Source organism: Archocentrus centrarchus, chromosome 18 (genome assembly GCF_007364275.1).
Source record: "Archocentrus centrarchus isolate MPI-CPG fArcCen1 chromosome 18, fArcCen1, whole genome shotgun sequence".
In the NCBI taxonomy this organism is placed as follows: domain Eukaryota; kingdom Metazoa; phylum Chordata; class Actinopteri; order Cichliformes; family Cichlidae; genus Archocentrus; species Archocentrus centrarchus.
Genome location: NC_044363.1, coordinates 11,479,197 through 11,501,962, shown reverse-complemented (window position 1 = coordinate 11,501,962; position 22,766 = coordinate 11,479,197). Strand labels below are relative to the sequence as shown.

The following is a 22,766-nucleotide window of genomic DNA, read 5'->3' as shown; positions in this document are numbered from 1 at the left end:
GACTCTCCTCCCCCCCTGCTGATTCCTCAGGCAATGGCCACATTTACAATTGAAGGGATGCTAATTGGAGCCATCAGAGTCGTCAGTTTGGACTAAGGGTCTTTTGACCCTCTTTCAGGACTTCAGGGGGGAGGTCGAAATCCTGGGGACTTGTAGTGTTAATACAATCACTTTTTGGCACAACACCGGAAACCCGACACGAACTCACACATCACAGGTATGGAAATGTTTTTGAGTCATTCTATGAGAATAGCTCAAATTGGACTTTGATATTTTAAAATTTTTTACCAAAATGTATTATGTGTATGTATATCCCTCAGCATTAAGGACATAGTTAACTATCAGAAAAACACATGTTCCCATCTTAGGGATTATTATCTATTTTTATAGGTCATTATTATCACAGTCTCTCAACCCCGTTACAATAAAACATGTAACGGGGTTGAGTGTGAGAGGGTTGTGATTTTCGCACATAATGACCATTGCTCCATGTAGTGAATACCAGAGAGAGAGAGAGCACATGTCATCCATGAGATTCAGAATTTTTACATATTCTTGAAAAAAAAACAACTTTTTCCATAAGTAATAGCTTTCTATCTTTTATTCATGTTACGGTGTTGAGTCACCGACTTTGACGACCACAATATAAAAACTTAAATGACCAAAATATAGAAAAACTAAGGAGTAACTTGCCTTTCTTTGCTGTCCTGTTGTCCAAAAGACTTCAGTGATGTCACTTTCTGATGTACGTTCTATCATGGATCATACCATTGTATTTATGGGGGGAGAACCATTCATGTAACGGGGTTGAGGGGTTAGCCAGGGAAAGAACTTAATAATGTGATTTTAATGAATAATTAACAGTTAATCTGGAAAAAATACATCAATAACAAAAGAGCACAAATAGATATTTATGTTGATATCAAAATTTCTTCATTTATTTATTAATTTCATTTAGTATTTTCAAAGTATACTCTTATCTACGCTTTGAGGGACATTTTTTTTTTTTTTTTTTTTCTCAGCTCTCAGCGGAGACGGTCGCGCTTTTTTTCTCTCCCCAGCCCTTCCTTTTCCCCCTGCTTTGCTGCTTGCTGCTTTAGAGCCTCTCTTCACACAACTTCCGAACTGGAATTTATAATTATCGATGTGGTCAGCTGGTCTCTCAACGCCATTGTTTTTGATCAATTTTTCACCATGAGGAGATTTAGGGAAGGAGAACCTTATTCCCTCTTATCAATTGACATTCCAGCTGGCTACGTTATGGATTCCTGTGTGGTGTGGAAGATGACGTGCCTGGCCATATTGTCAATGGAATACACACACATTTGGCTTATTGACACTGGGGTTTCTCCGAATTGGACCGGGAGATACCTGGTTTGTCGTTGCATTTCAGGAAGTCTAGGCAGCTGTCTGGCCTTGGTAAGGCTGCTTATGACGAGAACGTGGGAAAGGTACAGACTCAAACTCAGACTCTGTATATCTGGAGCTGATTCTGAGGGGTAAGATCTCGGAGATGTATGTATCTGTTTCTGCACGGCGAAGGAACGAACCAAGAAGATTCGGATGAATTGGATTTTTCGCCACAGAGAGGTGCCAGTAAGACTGAAGGCTGTCAACAAATTAATCAGTACAGTCTGTACCAAAACAAGTCGCAGAATCAGGAATTTGGCTCCCTGGCGGCCTTGGACTGCTGCTTATCAAATTGTCTCCGGGATGTTTGTAAACAGATGCTCTACGCCCCCGCTGTCCTGTCTTCTTCTGACCTGTGTTGGACTGATCTCCCTGACCTAGCCGCTGATGAACTCTACATCTTATCGGAACTGTTAGCTGAGGAGGGAGTTTGAGTCAGCCCCACAGTAGCCCGACCACCCCCCCTCACCCCCCGCCTCCGCTGGCTCCCCTGTCCATCCCTCCCCACCCTAGTGCTCCCATGCTATATGTTTCTGCTCTGTCGCAGAGGTTTTTGTAACCTTATACTGTGTATGTGTGAATGTATACAAAGTATGAGATGATTTTTTTCCTCACTCATACCTATATGTTTTCACTATTGTTTCTGTCTTTTTAATGGCAGCACCTCCAGAAGGGGGGCAGCATGGCCACAGTTCACCTATCTCCCCATGTTTGTTCTGTTTGTCTTCTTGGATGGGTGTTCTGTTAACTGTAATTTCCCCATTGTGGGATCAATAAAGTATCATCATCATCATCATGATCATCATCATCATCATGACTAAATAGGCGTTGTCAAGTGAAAAAACTATTTTTTTTCCCATAAAAGGATAAAATTGTGGTCAAGTTTTTTACACTATATCAAATAAAGCATTTTAATGTACATTTAAAGCTGTTTAAATATAATTTTTGGTAATCTATTTATTAAAATACAACTAAAGAGGTGAGAGGGACTCAAATTGTGCTATTTTCCTAGAATGCCTCTTTTAACTCTGTCCAAGACCGCAGTCACGCCAGCCACACTGGAGAGTCTGTACACCCAAAGACACAAGTTTGTTTGAAAGGCTTTTTTTTTTTTTTTTTTTTTTTTTGGATACTTTTCCTTTCTTGAGATAAATACATCTGTGATCACTTTATTGTTTGTAGCATTTTTATCAACTAATTCCACTTTTTTTTTAAAAAGCAGGGCCCTTTGTGACAGTCTTCATGTTTTATAAAGACTAAAGTGGCACAGTGCAAATAAATGTTTACAGTTTTTTTTTGCGCAATCCTGGTTTCTGGTGATGTGTAATCTTATGCTTCTTTTGTAACGTATGATTAACCAAATAAATTAAACTAAAAACAAAAGCCCAGACCTCTCTCTCCCCAGCCACCTCATGCAGCTCATCAGGGGAAACCCCAAGACGTTCCCAGGCCAGCTGAGAGACATATGCCACATTTCCACTGGTACCTACTCAAGCTGCCAAGTCAAGCTGCACTGAGTAGGTACTAATGGAAATGCGGCAATAATCTCTCCAGTGTGTCTTGGGTCTGCCCAGGGTACTTCTTCCAGTAGGACATGCCCAGAACACCTCACCCAAGAGGAATAGAATAGAGTAGCGGCTCTATCTCTAAGTGAGAGGCCAGCCACCCATCGGAGGAAGCCCTTTTCTGTGGCTTGTATCTGCAGCCTCATTCTTTTCATCATTACCCAAAGCTCGTGACTATAGGTAAAGGTAGGGGCATAGACTGACCAGTAAATCAACAGCTTCACCATGTCAGACCAGTGCAGCTCGAATCGGTCTTTCAGTCCTCCCCTCTCCCCTCTCCCCTCACTCGTGAACAAGATATCGAGATACTTAAACTCCTCTACTTGGGGCAACAACTTGTTCCAGATTTGGAGTGGGCTTTCCACGCACCCTCAAGAACAGGAGGAAGTCTGCAGCAGTCAGGAGGGAGAGCAGCTTGGACTGAAGCAGGAGGCTGAAGGCATCAGGACTGAAGAAGAGCGGCTCAGACTGTTGGACACTGTCTGGAAAACTGAGATAAAGTTACACAGAATGGGTATGTAAAATTGATGATCTCAATAAATGTTAATATTATTTATGTAGGATCCTAATCAGAGGTCAAAGTTACATTTAAGTTTAGAGACAGGAAAAATTGACAGTCCAACTGCTGTAAATAGCAAAGCAGCATGAATGCATGTCTTTGGCCTGAATTTTACATCAACACATTTCTGCATCACATCAGCAATGCTCTTTCTTTGTATGAAGCCACACTGCTGCTCACTGATTGTCGCCTCTCTTCTTAACATAGCTTCAACAACTCTTTCTCATATTGTCATTAACCACGTTTCAACTGACTAGGTGCCGTGCCCATGCCAGTGCTGGTGCCGGCTCCAGTGAACCAGCAAACCGCTTAAGAACGGGAGCGTTTTTACTGCACTTTGCCAGCTGATCTTTTCGTATGAGTGTGGGCGGGTTCTCGTCTGGAAACGGAAGCCGAAGGGCACAAACATGGCAGAACATGCTCCCCTGTCTTGTGCTGCAAACATATTTTAAGGTCCAAACCAAACTACTGCAGCATCTGTGTGCGACACAAGGTATCCACAGACAGTGTTTATGAGCAAGATGACGCACTTTGCGTCCTTTTATCTATGATATGAACTGATGCAAAGCAGCAAGTTCAGCCTTAGGGCCCAACCTAATTCACAGCCGTGAAAATTGCTGTTCTTGGTTCCAGACTTGCTAGCTTGCGGTGCTGGAGCTGAACCTGTTTTTTTTTTTGGCCGAGCACCGAGTGAATTCGCAGTGGAAAAAAACATTGAATGGTTCAAGCACTTGGCATCAGCACTAGCACTCAAGCTTCTTTCCCACCAACAGGGTTCCGGACCGGTGCCTTTATTTGAACCGTTAGGTGGGTTTTCCACTGCGGAAGCACTCAGTGCTTGGCCGAAAATCGGGTTCAACTCCGGCCCCGCAAACTAGCTGATCTCGAACCAAGAACGCGTGACGAAAGTGGCAGAAGGGCGTGACTGCCATCTCAACATCAAGTATTCTACCATATTACATGTGTATTACATGAGAAAAGCGAAGCAATTTTCACGGCTGTGAATTAGGTTGGGCTCTAAGGCTGAACTTGCTGCTTTGTATCAGTTCATATCACAGATAAAAGGACACAAAGTGCGTACTTGTCGTCTTGCTCTAATCGCTGTCTCTGTGCTGCACACAGATGCTGCAGTAGTTTGGTTTGGACCGTAAAACATATTTGCAGCACAAGAAAGGGGAGCGTGTTCTCCCACGTTTGTGCGCTTTGGCTTCCGTGTCCAGACGAGGACCCGCCCACGCTCATACAAAAAGGAGCAGTTCAGAGAAATGCGGTGGAAACGCAGGCCCGTTCTTAAGCATTTCACCGCTTTTATTGAAACCAGCACCAGCACTGGCACAAGCACCAGCTCCTCGGCGGTGGGAAAGTAGCATCAGTCAATGAAAAAAGAGCCATTGTACGGTTCAATACCTTTTTTACTCTGTAGTTACTACAACTCATCTTCGTTATGGAAAATCAGTACCAGCTTATTTCTTTGCCTTCAGGCATCCTCTCACTCCCCAAGTTTGTGTTAAACAATCTGGTTACTAATCTTCTGCACTTCCTGATTCACAAACTGTCCTCCATCCACCCTCCTCTCTTTCATTTTCTGCATCCATCACCTCCTCAAAGTACTCCATCTATCTTCTCAACACACTCTTCACTTGTTGTTACATTGCCATATTTATCTTAAATCACTCTAACCTGCTCCACATCCTTTCCAGCTTGAACTATTTCTTTCAGATTGCTCCATCTACATGGGAAGAAATCCAGCTGTGAGCACCTTCCTCTACTCTTATACATTATCCTATGTTTCCCATTCTTGAAGTATGTGTTCACCACAGCCATTTCCATCCTTCTGGCAGAATCCACCACTGTCTGTCCTTGTGAATTTCTCTCCTGAACACCATACTTTCCCAACACCTTTTCTTCATCTCTGTTCTCTTCACCTACATGTCCACTGAAGTCTGCTCCAATCGCCACGCTGTCCTCTCTGGGAACACTCTGTATGACGCCATCCAACTTTTATTGCTAAATCCTTTATTGAGACAGATAGTCTCATTGAAATCAATATTTTCTAAATAATATTAAGGTAATGTTGGCTTTCTTGTTTTCAGGCAACTTCAGTAACAGAGTTCAGATGTACAGTGTTTGTAAACATCATTGAAAACAAGGAAACCTGCAGAAAGTTTAAATAAATTGAGCTGATTTCAGATATCACTGACGGGAACAGGTGACACATGCACACTGAAGCAGGTTACCTGCCAAACAAAAATCACCTGACATCACAGAAATAAAGAGGACAGAATAAAAGTTATGTGTGTTGACTTACCGGGATTGAAAAACATGCCTTATAACTGTACCCAATCCAGAATCTGCATTAATTTAATAGAAAACACACCAACATCTTTACATTTCATATATATACAGCATCACAGACATTCACACTTGAAGCTGAACTTTGCTAATAAGAGTGTCAGAACTAAACAGTCATTTGCATCCATGCTCAAACAATTTGCTCAGTATGTAGAGACCTGTTAATGGTTCATATCAGAATATTTTTGCTCAAATGTTTGTTTTTCAGTCATTTTTCTCCATTTGTTTCTTCAGACCTCCAACACCAACATGTCTGTGAGGATAAGGTTCTTACAGAGCAGCAGGTCTGTAACCAGGAGAGGAACTCCAGTCTGGACTGGGAGGACACAGAGCCTCCACAGATTAAAGGGGAACAGGAGGATGAGGGAGAGCAGCTTGGACTGAAGCAGGAGGCTGATACTTTAGGAGAGAATATTCTTGTGTCAGAGAGTCTGAGTCAAAGTGACACAAGGAAAACGTCTCTGCAATGTGACACCTGTGGGAAAACTTTTCAGTATGAATCCCACCTGATGACACATCTAAGAATTCACACAGGAGAGAAACCGTATTCTTGTAACAAATGTGTGAAAAAATTCCGCCAGCTGGCATGCTTGAAAGCTCACATGAGGATTCATACAGGGGAGAAGCCATATGTTTGTAGTACCTGTGGGAATAGATTCATTAGGAGCATACAGTTAAAGAAGCACATAAGAATTCACACAGGTAATTTTCCGTATTCATGTAACATCTGTGAGAAAAAATGTATCCACTTATCAACACTGAAAGCTCACATGAGGATTCACACAGGGGAGAAGTCGTATCCTTGTATCACCTGTGGAAAAGAATTCAGTCGGAAATCAGCTTTGGAACGTCATGTAAGAGTTCACACAGGTGAGAAACTCCATTGCTGTAACACCTGTGGAAAAAGATTCATTTGGAATATGCAATTAAAGAGGCACATGAGAACTCATACTTGTTAAAGGTTTCATACCTACAAAATGTGGGTCAGGTGTGTGTTGTAGGTGGAGTTCCCACTGATGAGAAACCTTTTCATGATTCCACGGCTTTATGTCAAAATATTAGCAGTGGAGAGAGACAGAAAAATTGGGAGAAGAAACAGGGAAGACATGCGACAAATGGTAACAGATCAGGAGTTGAACCTGCACGGCCACACTACCACGTGGCATATATGGGTGCCTGCTCGCACCCTGAGCTACCCTGGTGCCCCATTCAAACTTCTGAGGTATAATCTCTAATATGTGATAGCAGCATAATGGAGTGTTCTGCCTTGTTTCACACACGTTTTTCTCTGTTTCTGATGTTTTTACTCTTTGGATAAACATTTCCTTTCACAAACTCCATGAAAATGTAACAGCAACTACGTTATTGTGTTTCTGAGCTTTGTCATTGCCATTATTCATCAGAATCAGAATCAGAATCAGAATCAGAAGGTTTTATTGCCATATGGGTGAACAGGTTCACAGCATTAGGAAATTTCATATGACTACTGTTATAATAAGACTGTTTTTAATAAATCTTAATGCATAAATATAACCACTACGACACAGTCCATTAACTGTATACTTCCTTTAAGTTGGTCACACCTGTGCCAGGTGAACCCTTCATTATATTACTGTGGCCTGTTTGGCAGCAGCACTGCGCCCCCAAATGGTGGAAGGTTTTACAGACCAAAGCAAACATGTCTTGTACAATCAGAGAATTCATGGAGTTTCTAGAATAAGGATGTAATTTTCCAAACTTTTTACATGCTTCTGATTCAGCCTCATGTTAGTCTGTGAATAAATGACAGTAAATGTACAGATCCTGGATTCTGGTCTCATTATGATTACACTATTATAGATGTAAATGTATTATTAAGTTTGATTGTGAGTTCTAATCTTCTCCCCAGTGCCTCTGCAGCTACACACCCTCATCTTCAGTCCTCTTCCTGCATGTTCGCATGAGAGGAATATTGCTGGCCGCATCTGACCACAGACATGGAGAAGTCTACTGGCACCAGAGTGACTGATTTAACAGAGGATAAAACTATAATATTAGAAAAATATGAAATTTCACTTTGTATTCTGTGTTTAACAGAGTGTGTGAGAGAGGGAAAGTATAGTATTAAATGCTCTGTATGAATGTGTGTGAACTTTAAACTCTTTGCTCAGCAAGAGTAGAAAATAAATAAAGTTTAGCCTGTTTGAAACCAGGAAAGAAAGATGCAAAAATACAGACTGAGTAAGTTAACAGACTTCTCATTATCACAGCTCTGTCATCAAGAAAGGAGCATTTGATGGAGTGCAGGTGTTACTCCATTAAATTCATGTTTAAAGGACAGTTTTAGTTTTTATTCTCGCTGCTGCAACCTCAGAGGAGTTTAATGGTTTGAGAAAAGAGTGAATATGGGCATACAGTGGGCTAGTGGCGCAATGGATAACGCATCTGACTACGGATCAGAAGATTCCAGGTTCGACTCCTGGCTGGCTCAGTCAGTGTCCCTATGAAGGAGAAATGTGAGTGTCTCAGAGGAAAAACAGGCAAGGTATGGCATTTTGCTTTAATGAATGACATGAAGTTCTCAGGTATTTATGCTGCTAAGGAAAGTAATGAATGAGAGTCAACTTTAACAAGTCCTTGACCGTGATTACCCATGGTTTCTACTTTTATTTTAATGGTAAATGTGGGGAATGTGTTTAATTAGAGTAGTGTAGCTGCAGAGTCTTTCTGAAAGCATGTTGAATATAGAGCTGCCAGGAGGAGGAGGAGAGGAAGACATAGAGGAGGTTCATGGATGTAATGAAGGTCATGCAGAGGGTTGGAGTAACAGGAGGATGCAGGGATAGTGTGAGATGGAGGCAGGTGATCTCCTTTGATGACCCTTTTTACAGAGAATTGATTGGTCAGTAGGTGGTGATTTCATACCTGTTGATCTCTATTCTGGAACCAAACCTGCTCCAAAGCAGGTTTGCTACAAAGCCTGCAGCGTACAGTGGCTTGCAAAAGTATTCATACCCCTTGAAGTTTTCTGTATTTTGTCACATTACAACCACAAACATAAATATATTTCACTGGAATTTAATGTGAAAGACCAACACAAAGTGGTTACAATTGTGAAGTGGAAAGAAAATTATACATGATTCAAAACATTTTTTACAAATAAAAAAATGAAAAGTGTGGTGTGCAAAAATATTCAGCCCCCCTGAGTCAATACTTTGTGGAACCACCTTTTGCTGCAATTACAGCTGCAAGTCTTTTAGGGTATGTCTCCACCAGCTTTGCACATCTAGTGACTGAAATTTTTGCCCATTCTTCTTTGCAAAACAGCTCAAGTTCAGTCAGATTAGATGGAGAGCGTTTGTGAACAGCAGTTTTCAGATCTGGCCACAAATTCTAGATTTAGGTCTGGACTTTGACTGGGCCATTCTAACACATGAATATGTTTGGTTTTAAACCATTCCACTGTAGCCCTGGCTTTATGTTTAGGGTTGTTGTCCTGCTGGAAGGTGAACCTCTGCCCCAGTCTCAAGTCTTTTGCAGACTCCAACAGGTTTTCCTCTAAGATTGCTCTGTATTTGGCTCCATCCATCTTCCCATCAACTCTGACCAACTTCCCTGTCCCTGCTGAAGAGAAGCAGCCCCAGAGCATGATGATGCCACCACCATATTTGACAGTGGGGATGGTGTGTTCAGAGTGATGTGCAATGTTAATTCTCCACCACACATAGTGTTTTGCATTTTGGCCAAAAAGTTAAATTTTGGTCTCATCTGACCAAAGCACCTTGTTCCACATGTTTGCTGTGTCCCCAACATGGCTTCTGGCAAACTACAAACGGGACTTTTTATGGTTTTCTTTTAACAATGCTTTCTTCTTGCCACTCTTCCATAAAGACCACATTTGTGCAGTGCATGACTAATAGTTGTCCTGTGGACAGATTCCCCCACCTGAGCTGTGGATCTCTGCATTTTGTCCAGAGTCACCATGGGCCTCTTGGCTGCATCTCTGATCAGTGCTCTCCTTGTTCGGCCTGTAGGTTTATGTGGACGGCCTTGTCTTGGTAGGTTTACAGTTGTGTCATACTCTTTCCATTTCTGGATAATGGATTGAACAGTGCTCCGTGAGATGTTCAAAGCTTGGGAAATCTTTTTATAGCCTAAGCCTGCTTTAAACTTCTCCACAACCTTATTCCTGACCTGTCTGCTGTGTTCTTTGGACTTCATGATGCTGTTTACTCCCCAATATTCTCTTCACCAACCTCTGAGGCATCACGGAGCAGCTGTATTTGTACTGAGATTAGATTACACACAGGGGGACTCTTTTTAGTCATTAGCAGTCATCAGGTAACTTCTGAATGCAATTGGTTGCACTCAGAGAAAAGGGGGCTGAATACTTTTGCACACCGCACTTTCACATTAAATTCCAGTGAAATATATTTATGTTTGTGGTTGTAATGTGACAAAATATGGAAAAGTTCAAGAGGTGTGAATAATTTTGCAAGCCACTGTAAGTTTAATGGCGATGTACACCACGGTAAGAAGTGAACCACCTTTGTAGTACAGAAAACTCAGTTAACCTTGATGTTTCCTGGGTAAGATGAAGTCCTTCTTCATTGTACAGCTGAGCTGTAACATAATATAGAAGCCAACAGTCAACAGGACCACAAAAGGCTGAAAATGAAATTTAGCAGATTTCTCAAATATGCTCTGTGGCTCTTTATTGAAAGTCATATATCACAGAAACAGCCAGCTGTTTCCTGATTGTTGTACAGTTATTATTGTATCATAGCAGGCCATACTCACAGTGGATATATGTGTTTAAACAGCAAACAGCTACATGCCATAATGTTATATTTAGCTGAAAGTGTTTAGAAAACAGTTGAAATGCAGTCAGCTTACTGGTGACACAACTCTGTTCTTCAAAGATAAACATGAAGTCAACAAAGCAGGAGATCAAGGGTGCAATTTATCAAAACACGGAAAGGCAACCCTGTGATTTCCCACAGCAGCTCAGGTGTGTAATAGAGCTTGACCATCATGAAAAGATGCCAAATAAAGAAGGACCCTAAACTTTGATGCAGCTGTTGGAAGAATAAAGTTTAATCACTGGTGATATTCGGGGGGCTCTCTGATTTGTCATCATTATTGTCTTCATAGTGGATACAAAACAGCTGCTGCAGCTGCAGAGCGGGGTCACTGAGCTTTCACTGGTGCAGACTCAGAGCTGGAGAGCCTGTAGGAGCACTTCAGAGTCAGTAGATGGCAGCACCGGACCACTGGAAATCTGGGCATAGCATGCAAGCAAACTTCCACAGACTGCTGTAGATGCCATCTAGTAATACTACAAGTACCAGTGGACACCTTTTGTTTGCAACAAAGAAAATCTCCTGCAACAGTGGCTGTTGACAGAACACCTCCAGATGTAAACAATCTACATGTCACTCTCTGTACGCCCAGAAGACTGATATTTGTTTGAATGACATCCTGATTTAAAGTCTGTTGGCCAATGAATGTTCAGGATGGCAACATAGAAATAAACCCAGAAGCAACAGGGCAATTTCACTGATGTCCTCATTGTGGCTCCTGAGAGAACTTAACAGATCCTGAACCACAGACCTCAAACTGCACACTAAGCATGTGTGCAGCTTCTCACATTGAAAAATATCTCCTGATGAAGACACTATCTGAAGAAAAGTCTCACTATTTGATTTCCTTCAATCAAAACACTTCAAACACACATTTGCTCTGAATGTTTTCTGTGGAATTTTTTTCAGCTGTGGAATGACATTCATGCTGTTTATGGTCTGCAGGTAAAATTTGACTTCTCTATAGATAAAATCCAGATTAAAATGTCCACTGACAGCTGACAGCTCGACTATCAGCTCACAAACATAACTTCTCCCCACAAATGTACTTATAGGATAAATAATGCTCTCTTAAGCTTGATACTCCAATCAAAACTCACTGCATCATAAAGTAACTGTAGACTTCAGCATGATGAGAAATGAGGGTTGAAATGTATAATCTCAAACTATGCAGACTTATGGACACATCATAGATTTGTCTTAAATGTGGTATATGAACAGTTCATTACTGGTTACCCTGATGACCACTACAGATTGTTGTACAGCTGTCACATCAATTGTTTGTTCAAAAATTTCAGAAGAGTGAGAGATATGGATCGTAAAGGAAGAGGACCCACAGAGACTGCTTATGCTTCAGGCCCAGAGTTCTGTGCTATGACCCTGAAGACGCCTTGGTCTCTATCATAGTTCCTGTTTACCTTTCCAGGTATTTCATCTGAAACCTACACTAGTGGGCTGCTGTTATAGACCACCAAGTTCTAATTACCAGCATCTCCAGACCACATGTACAATGTTACAGTCAGTCACTGATATGACAGAGAAACACATTTTGTTGGAGACCTTAATACTGACTGGTTCTCACAGACCCATGTAATGAAAAACAGTAAGTGATGCAGACATTGTTTAGTTGAGCTCAAACTGTAAAACTGAATAAGATTTTTTTTAAAAACCTTTATTTTACCAGGTAAAATATTTGAGAACCAGTTCTCATTTACAAACATGACCTTAATGTAAAATGTTCAGGGAGCCAATCAGATTTCAGGGGGATTTCAGCACCCTCCCCAGGCCCCCTATTTAGCCACATCACTGCTAAAGCTGAATTGTGATCAATTCGAACATAATAACAGAAAAAAAAAAAACTTTTTGGTGTGTTTGACTTTTGATGTGCAATAAAGCACCGATGATGAATACACCAATATGACTGTATATGTGTTACTGGTCCCTTCATTTAGGATCAAACTGGTTTGATGTGTGAAGGAAATAATAACTCCCCTCAAATGTTTTAAAGTAACAAGTCTGTTATGAACATGTAAAGAGTAGAAAGCAAAGATATGTGTGAAAATATAAAGGGAGTAAAAGGCATCCGAAAAATAAATATTCAAGAAAATTACAAATATCTGATAATTCTATTTAAGTACAATGTCAATGTCAATGTCATGTCAAATTTATTTATATAGCACATTTAAACAACCTGAGTGGACCAAAGTGCTTCACAGGCAACCAAATAATAAAAGGCCATACATAAAAGAAAAAGAACAAACAAACAAAGATCCACACAAAATATAATAACTTAATAAATACAAAATGTCAAGATCAGCTCGAATTAAAAGCCAGAGAGAAGAAGTGGATCTTGAGCAGTTCTAATATGGAATGGTAGGGCATTCCAGAGGCTCGGCGCAATGACAGAAAAGGCTCGATCACCTCTATTCTTGAGTCTAGACCTAGGAATTTTTAGCATCATCTGATTGGCAGACCTCAATGCTCTGACAGGAGTGTGGACATGAATAAGATCACACAAATACAGAGGGGCCAGCCCATTTAAAATCTTAAAAACAATCAATAGAATCTTAAAATTGATCCTAAAATTAACAGGAAGCCAATGAAGTGAAGCTAAAACTGGAGTAATATGCTCACGCTTTCTCGTCCCTGTTAAAAGTCGAGCAGCAGCATTCTGGACCAGTTGAAGTCGACGAAGAGATGACTGCGGTAAACCAACATACAAAGAATTACAGTAATCCAGTCTTGACATGATAAAAGTATGTAGGACTCTTTCAAAGTCATTATAAGAAAGATAACGCTTCACTTTAGCCAACAATCTCAACTGAAGAAAAAAAAGTTTTCACTAAAGAACTAATCTGCCTATCTAAGTTAAAGGAGTTGTCAATGATCACACCAAGATTTTTAACAGATTTATGGATGCATAACCCGTGATGTCCAAAAGAGGCTGCAGAGTCCTTGAACTGTTCAGTACAACTGAACATAACAATCTCTGTTTTGAAGATGAAGAAAATTCATGCTTAACCAATTCTTTAGGTCATTAAGGCAGTTTAAGAAAATCTGCAGTGAATTGGGAGCATTCGATTTCAAAGGAAAGTAAATCTGAATGTCATCAGCAAAACAATGAAAGGACAGGTTATACTTCCAAACAATTGATACCAGTGGTAGAATATATAAAGAGAACAGTAATGGGCCCAAAATAGAACCTTGTGGCACACCACAGGAAAGAGAGGCTACAGAAGAAGAGTATTCACCAATATTCACAGAGAAATTTCTACCACTCGGATAGGACTTAAACCAATCCAGCGCTATGCCTCTAATGCCCACACACTGTTCAAGACGAGACAGAAGAATTGAATGGTTGATGGTATCAAAAGCTACTGTTAAATCTAAAAGCACTAACATAGCAGGGTTTCCTGAATCGACAGCTAGGAGAAGATCATTTAGAACTCTTAAAAGGGCCGTTTCAGTACTATGGTGAGACTTAAAACCAGACTGAATTTTTTTCATAAATGTCTAACTCACCTAAAACAGTTTGCAGTTGGTTAAAAACAACTTTCTCCAAGACCTTTGATAAAAAAGGGAACTTAGAGATGGGCTGAAAATTAGCGAGGACAGATGGATCTAAACTCTTCTTTTTTAAGAGGGGCTGCACAATAGCATGTTTAAAAGAATTTGGAACAACACCTGACCTGAGAGAAGTTTTGACCAGAGTTAAAATACTAGATCCAATAGTACTCAAAACATCATTAAATAAAGGAGCAGGGATACTGTCGAGAGAGCAATTTCCAGGACATATTTGCTTGATTAAGTCTGATAAATAAAGGAATTGGCTCAAACACATCAAAAACAGCAGGACATAAAGGGTATACTAAGTGGTCAACAACCGTAGGTGTTAGACACATGAAGACAGAAATTTTATCGGTGAAAAACCTAAGAAAGTTTTCACATAGCATATTAGTTGATGGCACCTGCTGTGAGGTCAGAGGGTTGATAAGAGAATTAAAAACCCTAAAAAGAACCTGAGGCCTATGGCTATTAGCAGCAATGTGATTAGATAAAAACTCAGACTTTGCCTTCGTTACAGCACTCTGATAAATAAACAATGTGTCCCATAGAATTCCATAAGAGACTTGGAGTTTGTCCTTTTCCCATTTTCTCTCTGCTTGTCTGCAGTTACACCTGAGAGCTCGAATATCCTCATTCAGCTCATTCAAGGTTCAAAATCAATAACACAATCTTTGTATTTTTTTGCTTCTTCCTGCTCTTAAACACAGCACCTCCTCTCTGTTTCCTCGTTCCCTCCCCTTCAGATCTGCACCTTGAAGATGGGTGTAACCAACATGTGGTGCTGTGTCAGAGCTGACAGGCTCCATTCACTGCAGAAACACATGCAGCTGAGATCAGAGTTCAGACTAGTTTCACTTATAAGGAAGAGAAACTCACACAGTCACTGACACTGAGAGGAGAAATGGCACAGAAAGGAGTTCTGCTGGACTGAGAAACCTTCTCTTGTTCCATCTGTTTGGATCTACTGAAGGAGCCGGTGACTATTTGACCTGACATGACAGATCTGCCAGCTCAGGGATTGGTGTAATCACTGTACTTCAAAGTGCAGAGTTCAAAAGTCCAACTGCAGCAACTCTGCATGTGAAAGAGAAGAAACTTGAGTTTGATACAATTGTAACACTTTTGTTTGCTGTGGTGGAAACTTTTCAGACATTCACTGCTGCTGCTGAGAGGAGAAATGGCTCAGAGAGGAAATCAGCTGAATTCAGAGAAATTTTCTTGTTCCATCTGTTTGGATCTACTGAAGGATCCTGTGACTACAAACTGTGGACACAGCTACTGCATGAACTGTATTAAATGTTTCTGGGATGAAGAGGACAGCAAGGGAATCCACAGCTGCCCTCAGTGCAGGAAGACTTTCATATCGCGGCCTGTCCTGGAGAAAAACATCATGTTAGTAGAGTTGGTGGAGGATCTGAAGAAGACTGAACTCCAAGCTGCTCCAGCTGATCACTGCTATGCTGGACCTGAAGATGTGGCCTGTGATGTCTGCACTGGGAGGAAGCTGAAAGCCACCAAGTCCTGTCTGGTCTGCCTGGCCTCTTACTGTGAGAAACACCTCCAACCTCACTATGATGCAGCTCCATTGAAGAAACACAAGCTGGTGGCCCCCTCCAAGAAGCTCCAGGAGAACATCTGCTCTCGTCATAATGAGGTGATGAAGATTTTCTGTCGTACTGATCAGCAGAGAATCTGTTATCTCTGCACAATGGATGAACATAAAGGCCATGAAACAGTCCCAGCTGCAGCAGAAAGGACTGAGAAGCAGAAGGAGCTCGAGGTGAGACGACTAAACATCCAGCAGAGAATCCAGGACCGAGAGAAAGATGTGAAGCTGCTTCAACAGGAGGTGGAGGCCATCAATGGCTCTGCTGATAAAGCAGTGGAGGACAGTGAGAAGATGTTGACTGAGCTGATCCGTCTGATCCAGAAAAGAAGCTCTGATGTGAAGCAGCAGGTCAGATCCCAGCAGGAAACTGAAGTGAGTCGAGTCAAAGAGCTTCAGGAGAAGCTGGAGCAGGAGATCGCTGAGCTGAAGAGGAAAGACGCCGAGCTGGAGCAGCTCTCACACACAGAGGATCACAACCAGTTTCTACACAACTACCCCTCACTGTCAGCACTCAGTGAGTCTACACACTCATCCAGCATCAATATTGGTCCTCTGAGGTACTTTGAGGATGTGACAGCAGCTGTGTCAGAGACCAGAGATAAACTACAGGACATCCTGAGAGAGGAATGGACAAACATCTCTTTAAGAGTCACTGAAGTGGATGTTTTACTGTCACCATCAGAGCCAAAGACCAGAGCTGAATTCTTAAAATATTCACATAAAATCTCACTGGATCCAAACACAGCCAACAAATATCTGTTATTATCTGAGGGGAACAGAAAAGTAACAAAAATGAAACAACAACAGTTTTATTCTGCTCATCCAGACAGATTCACTGATTATTGTCAGGTCCTGAGTAGAGAGAGTCTGACTGGATGTTGTTACTGGGAGGTGGAGTGGAGAGGGGGAATAGTTTTAGTAGCAGTCGCATACAAGAATATCAGCAGAAGAGGGAACTCAAGTGAATGTGGACTTGGATGGAATGATAAATCTTGGACATTATATTGTAAAAGAAATGGTTTTCAATTTTGGAACAACAAAGTCCACACTGTCCTCTCAGGTCCTCGGTCCTCCAGAGTAGGAGTGTACCTGGATCACAGAGCAGGTATTCTGTCTTTCTACAGCGTCTCTGAAACCATGACTCTCCTCCACAGAGTCCAGACCACATTCACTCAGCCGCTCTATGCTGGACTTTATCTTTGGGGAGATGGAGACACTGCAGAGTTGATTAAAGTCAGATAGACAGAGAAGATAGGTTCATGTTGATCCTGACCATTATATGTACTTGTGTAGTTTTCTAAATGAGGCTTTACATTTTAGAAGCTGAGAAGTTCAGTGGTCCATTGATGTCTGAAAATAATGCACTGATTCAAACTGTACTTACATTTATATACCTTACATCAATATTAATCTGGATCTGTTCTTATGGCTGATAATCACGTGAGTTTAAATTATACTACTCTTCATATTCAGCATGTTTTCAGTCTTGAATCAGTCTGGTTAGTGGTTTTATTCTGTAGTTGCTGTAGTGGGATGTGAAATGCAAATAATCCATTGGAGCTGCAGTGATTCATCAGTTAGTCAATGATTAGAAAATTGATTGTTTTATAATTATTTTAGTCACCTGGAACAAAAATTTGAATCTTTGAGCTGTTTGAGATTATAATGGACATTTTAGCTATTATCTGATGCTTATACTAAAAATCAATGATTGTAACTAGAGTGATGTCATTTAATGTCATTTTTCAGATGAAAAGTTTGATCACACTCAATCATTTATATATTTAAATTTAAAAACTAAATTATACAGGCCTTTATATTGTGGAGCAGAGACATGTTTATTTGCCCTGAGCTGCATCTGGCAGGCAGAGCGTCTCCAAACTCCACCAATCTAATGGTTCTGTTTTGTTTTTTCTGCTGGATGTTTCTGGAAGTTTAATGTCCTTTAAACAGTTTCATCTGTTTCTGTTCAGCAGCTGCTCAATCAGTCAGAGTGGGTGGAGTTTGAACAGTTCCTTCACCTGCTGTAAATGACTCATGTCTGATCTGCTTCAATTAAACTGCATGTTAAAAAAAATACAGTAAAATCTATAAGAATGAATGAAATGTGTTGAAGTTTTATTATAATAAAAAATGTCAATGAAAACATCTGTCATATCTATTATAGAGAGATTTCTGTCTCAGTTTCACACACACACACACACACAGACACACACACACACACACACTGCAGTGATTAAACTGATTGAAAACCAGTTTAATCACTTGGATGAGTTTCCCAAAGCAGTCGTGGTGAAGGTTACAGTTTAGAAACAGACTGAAAAAAAATCACCTTTGATTCAGTGAAATGCAAAAATTATGAAAAAGGGGGAAAAAGCTGAATGTGAAACACTCATCGACTCCAAACATGCTTGATTGCAGTCAAAGTCTGACTTCTTAAATGCAGTACTTTTTATCCACCAGTAACATTGTACAGTGTAACAGTAACTAACTTTTGTGTTTCTGAGCTTTGTCATTACTTTTGCTTATCAAATCAGCCATCATTCATATGTCTGCTATTATAATGAGACGGTTCTGAGTCACAATGCATAAATACAACCACTTGGACACAGTCCATAAACTGTATACTTCCTTTAATTCGGTCACACCTGTGCCAGGTAAACTACTTCATTATATTACTGTGGCCTGTTTGGCAGCAGCACTGCGCCCCCAAGTGGTGGAAAGTTTCACAGACCAAAGCAAACATGTCTCCTACAATCAGAGAATTCATCGAGAAGGATGAATTTTTCCAAACTATTTACATATTTCTGATTCAGCCTCATGTTAGTCTGACAATAAATGACAGTAAATGTACAAATCTGGTCTCATTATGAGGACACTATTACAGGTGTAATTCTATTATTAAGTTTCATAGTGATTTCTAATCTTCTCCTCAGTCCCTCTGCAGCTACTCACCCTCATCTTCAGTCCTCTGCAGTGATCTTTGTCACACAAAGCTGGTGATCGATTTGTTCCGTTAACCCAGGATTTTACCTCCATGTTCACATGAAAGGGACATTACATGGAAAAGTCTGCTGGCACCAGAGTGACTGATTTAACAGAGGATAAAACTATAATATTGGAAAAATATGAAATTGTTAAACACAGAATACAAAGTGAAAGCAGCAGAGTGTGTGAGAAAGGGAAAGTATAGTATTAAATGCTCTGTATGAATGTGTGTGAACTTTAAACTCTTTGCTCAGCAAGAGTAGAAAAGTGCTACTAGATTAATAAAGTTTAGCCTGTTTGAAACCAGGAAAGAAAGACGCAAAAATACAGACTGGGTAAGTTACACAACACTGTGTAATCCATGTGTTTTATAGTGTAGCTGCAGAGTCTTTCTGAAAGCACTGTAAGGAAAGGATGTTGACTATGGAGCTGCCAGGAGGAAGAGAAGAGGAAGACCACAGAGGAGGTTCATGGATGTAATGAAGGTTATGCAGAGGGTTGGAGTAACAGAGGAGGATGCAGGGATATTGTGAGATGGAGGCAGGTGATCTCCTTTGATGACCCTTTTTACAGAGAATTGATTGGTCAGTAGGTGATGATTTCATACCTGTTGATCTCTGATCTGGAACCAAACCTGCTCCAAAGCAGGTTGGCTTCAAATTTTGCAGCATAAGCTTAATGGCGATGTACACCACGGTAAAAAGTGAACCACCTTCGTAGCACAGAAAACCCAGTTAACCATGACGTTTCCTGGATAAAATGAAGTCCTGCTTCATAGTACAGCTGAGCTCTCTGGCTCTTTATTGAAAGTCATATATCACAGCAACAGCCAGCTGTTTCCTGATTGTTGTACAGTTGTCACTGTATCATAGCAGGTCATACTCACAGTGGATGCATGTGTTTAAACAGAGCAAACAGCTACATGCTATGATGTTATATATGTTCAGGCCCAGAATCAAAACAAGCTCTGAAAACTTTCCCTTGTTGTGAATGGGGCCCGACACATGCTGAGTACAATTAAGAGTCCTTCAGACTGATAAATCTTGCTGCAGATTTATCTGTAGCATCACCAATGTGGAAGTTAAAATCACCCATGATAAGAAGTTTCAACAATTTGAAGGTTAAAGTCTGGAAATCAGAGAACTCTTTGATAAACAAGGAACATGAGCCAGGTGTACTAATACAGAGTAAAACCGATGAATTCTTCCAACTTTAATAATCTGGAGTTCAAATGAAGAGAAGGTTTCGGTGCTCACCCGTCGGCTCATGAAGCTGCTCTTAAAAACTGCAGCAAGGTTTCCACCATGTCTCGAAGAACGAGGTTTGCTAAGAAATGACTCATCCTTAGGACACAGTTCAGTGAGAGGAGTGTGATCCGCTTCAGTCTGCCAAGTTTCAGTCACTGTGGTATATTTTTATCACTTTGACATCAATACTTACTATCAATATTCTATATCATGTATATCATGTAATCACACACACACTGGATTAGTGGTCACATATTTATATATTGTTTGTCACCTATATTGTCACTCACACACTGGAACACTGCATGCTTTAGGTGAGTGGAAAGGACTGAGGCCTACTTGGTTCAGGGCCTCGGTTTTTTTTCCACTAGTAGAGCTGCACTCATTCATATTTAGAGTCTCAGCTTTGTACACTGTGCACTTTTGACACTGTATTGCCAGTATGACGGTCAAGTTGCTGGGAGCTGTGTGTCCCAAAGTGGGGGCTGAAGTCCTACCTGAGCTACAGTAATAATGTAAGGGAGTAAATTTGTGTACTAAGATAAGATCGCCCTAAAAGTGTTTCTAGTAGTGAGAAATTATGGACAGCTGGGTGGGGGAGCGCTCCTGTGGGAGTTATTTTCACATGGGAAAGTTGTTTGTTTTGACAGCCCCCAGAGAACTGTGTCATGAAGCCTCTGCAAAAGGATCAAGCTAGTACAGTTCATAGTGGATTGGGAGCACCACTCTGTGCCCACTGGCCCTGATAACAGCAGGGGGAGGTGTGAGTTTGGGGAATAAAAGGCAGTGGAAAAGTTGGGAGGGAGCTCACTTTTTTGCTCTTCCTCTCTCCCCTTTGCAACAGCTCCAAGGCACTCACTCCCAGGAGTGCTTTTTGCTTTCTTGTACTTTGTGGAACTCTGTGCTTCAATAAATCCTGGCACCAAAAACCTGCTCATCTCCAGTGAGTTTTTGTAAAGTGTGAAGTTACTATCAAGGTGCACTTGTTTCCATTGGGCTCACCTCAGCCTGGTAAGAAGGGCAGGGAGACAGAGCTTCACCTTGATCCGACATTACAAACAAGAAAGCCAGGTCTTTGAACTGAATCAGATCATTCAGGAAGAAAATTTTCTTTGACATGGAGTGTTTTATCAGTGCCATCCTAAGAGAGGCCAGGGCTGGGTTCTTACAGATCTTCCAACAATTTCTCATCTCCAAAGCAGCCTCAGTCTCATCTGGACTCCAGCCCTTCTCTCCCTCCTGCGTCTGCATCTGCTGGAGGTTCAGTGACACCAGGCAGCACCACCAGCACCGGCTAGTGGGACACACTGAGGCTGCTCAGGGTGCGATTTATCAAAACACGGAACGGCAACCCTGTGATTTTCCACAGCAGCTCAGGTGTGTAATAGAGCTTGACCATCATGAAAAGATGCCAAATAAAGAAGGACCCTAAACTTTGATGCAGCTGTTGTAAGAATAAAGTTTAATCACTGGTGATATTCAGGGGGCCTCTCTGATTTGTCATCATTATTGTCTTCATAGTGGATACAAAACAGCTGCTGCAGCTGCAGAGCGGGGTCACTGAGCTTTCACTGGTGCAGACTCAGAGCTGGAGAGCCTGTAGGAGCACTTCAGAGTCAGTAGATGGCAGCACCGGACCACTGGAAACCTGGGCATAGCATGCAAGCAAACTTCCACAGACTGCTGTAGACTCCATCTAGTAATACTACAAGTACCAGTGGACACCTTTTGTTTGCAACAAAGAAAATCTCCTGCAACAGTGGCTGTTGACAGAACACCTCCAGATGTAAACAATCTACATGTCACTCTCTGTACGCCCAGAAGACTGATATTTGTTTGAATGACATCCTGATTTAAAGTCTGTTGGCCAATGAATGTTCAGGACGGCAACATAGAAATAAACCCAGAAGCAACAGGGCAATTTCACTGATGTCCTCATTGTGGCTCCTGAGAGAACTTAACAGATCTTGAACCACAGACCTCAAACTGCACACTAAGCATGTGTGCAGCTTCTCACATTGAAAAATATCTCCTGATGAAGACACTATCTGAAGAAAAGTCTCACTATTTGATTTCCTTCAATCAAAACACTTCAAACACATACGTACGCACTTTGCTCTGAAAGTTTTCTGTGACATTTTCAGCTACTGAATGATGTTCATGCTGTTTATGGGCTGCAGGTAAAATGTGTCTTCACTGTAGATAAAACACAGATTAAAATGTCCACTTTTCATAAGCGAGTGCTGACAGCTCAGCTCTCAGCTCACAAACATAACACAAAGGTACTTAATATGGATCAATAAGGACATCCATTATAAAATCAGACTCTGTTACCGCACGCTTTTTTAAATGAATCCTGACAGGAGATCAGCTTTCAGCTCAGCATCCAAATGTTTTTGGTTTTCATACAAAGAATTTGTGGGCATGTACAAAATTTCCATAAAACCAAATGAATCTGCTTAAGTTTTTGAATCTGCGCTAAAAAGTGTCTCGATACTGATTCAGCCTTCAGTTTAGGAGCATTTATGACAGCCGTACATGTTGGTGAAGCTGATGTACTTAAAGAGAAATGCTGAAAGAAGCATTCAATCAGTGATGTTCCTGTCTGTCCTGCTCAACACTCCTGCT

General features: G+C 41.1%; 2 protein-coding genes and 1 non-coding gene across 3 annotated transcripts; all 3 read left to right on the top strand.

Moving 5' to 3' along the window:
- The first annotated feature begins 3,375 nt into the window (after nucleotides 1–3,375).
- On the top strand, nucleotides 3,376–11,062 carry LOC115796998 (zinc finger protein 2 homolog). The gene is made up of 3 exons (XM_030753488.1): nucleotides 3,376–3,489; nucleotides 6,121–6,756; nucleotides 11,034–11,062. Exons 1-3 carry the CDS (start codon nucleotides 3,486–3,488, stop codon nucleotides 11,060–11,062), a joined length of 669 nt encoding a protein of 222 aa, XP_030609348.1. The 5' UTR covers nucleotides 3,376–3,485.
- Nucleotides 8,284–8,356, top strand: trnar-acg (transfer RNA arginine (anticodon ACG)). The gene has a single exon. It is a non-coding gene; the product is annotated as a tRNA-Arg (tRNA).
- A 4,409-nt stretch (nucleotides 11,063–15,471) lies between the features above and the next one.
- Nucleotides 15,472–17,215, top strand: LOC115796891 (tripartite motif-containing protein 16-like). Its single transcript, XM_030753369.1, has one exon. The coding sequence runs from the start codon at nucleotides 15,472–15,474 to the stop codon at nucleotides 17,143–17,145; it is 1,674 nt and encodes a 557-aa protein (XP_030609229.1). The 3' UTR covers nucleotides 17,146–17,215.
- The last annotated feature ends 5,551 nt before the right edge of the window (nucleotides 17,216–22,766 follow it).

Excerpts from the sequence above, each read along its gene's own strand:
- LOC115796891 (XM_030753369.1), top strand. The coding sequence starts at position 15,472 with ATGGCTCAGAGAGGAAATCAGCTGAATTCAGAGAAATTTTCTTGTTCC.
- LOC115796998 (XM_030753488.1), top strand. Across the intron at positions 6,757-11,033 it reads TCATGTAAGAGTTCACACAG|CTGCTGCAGCTGCAGAGCGG; the intron begins GTGAGAAACTCC and ends GATACAAAACAG.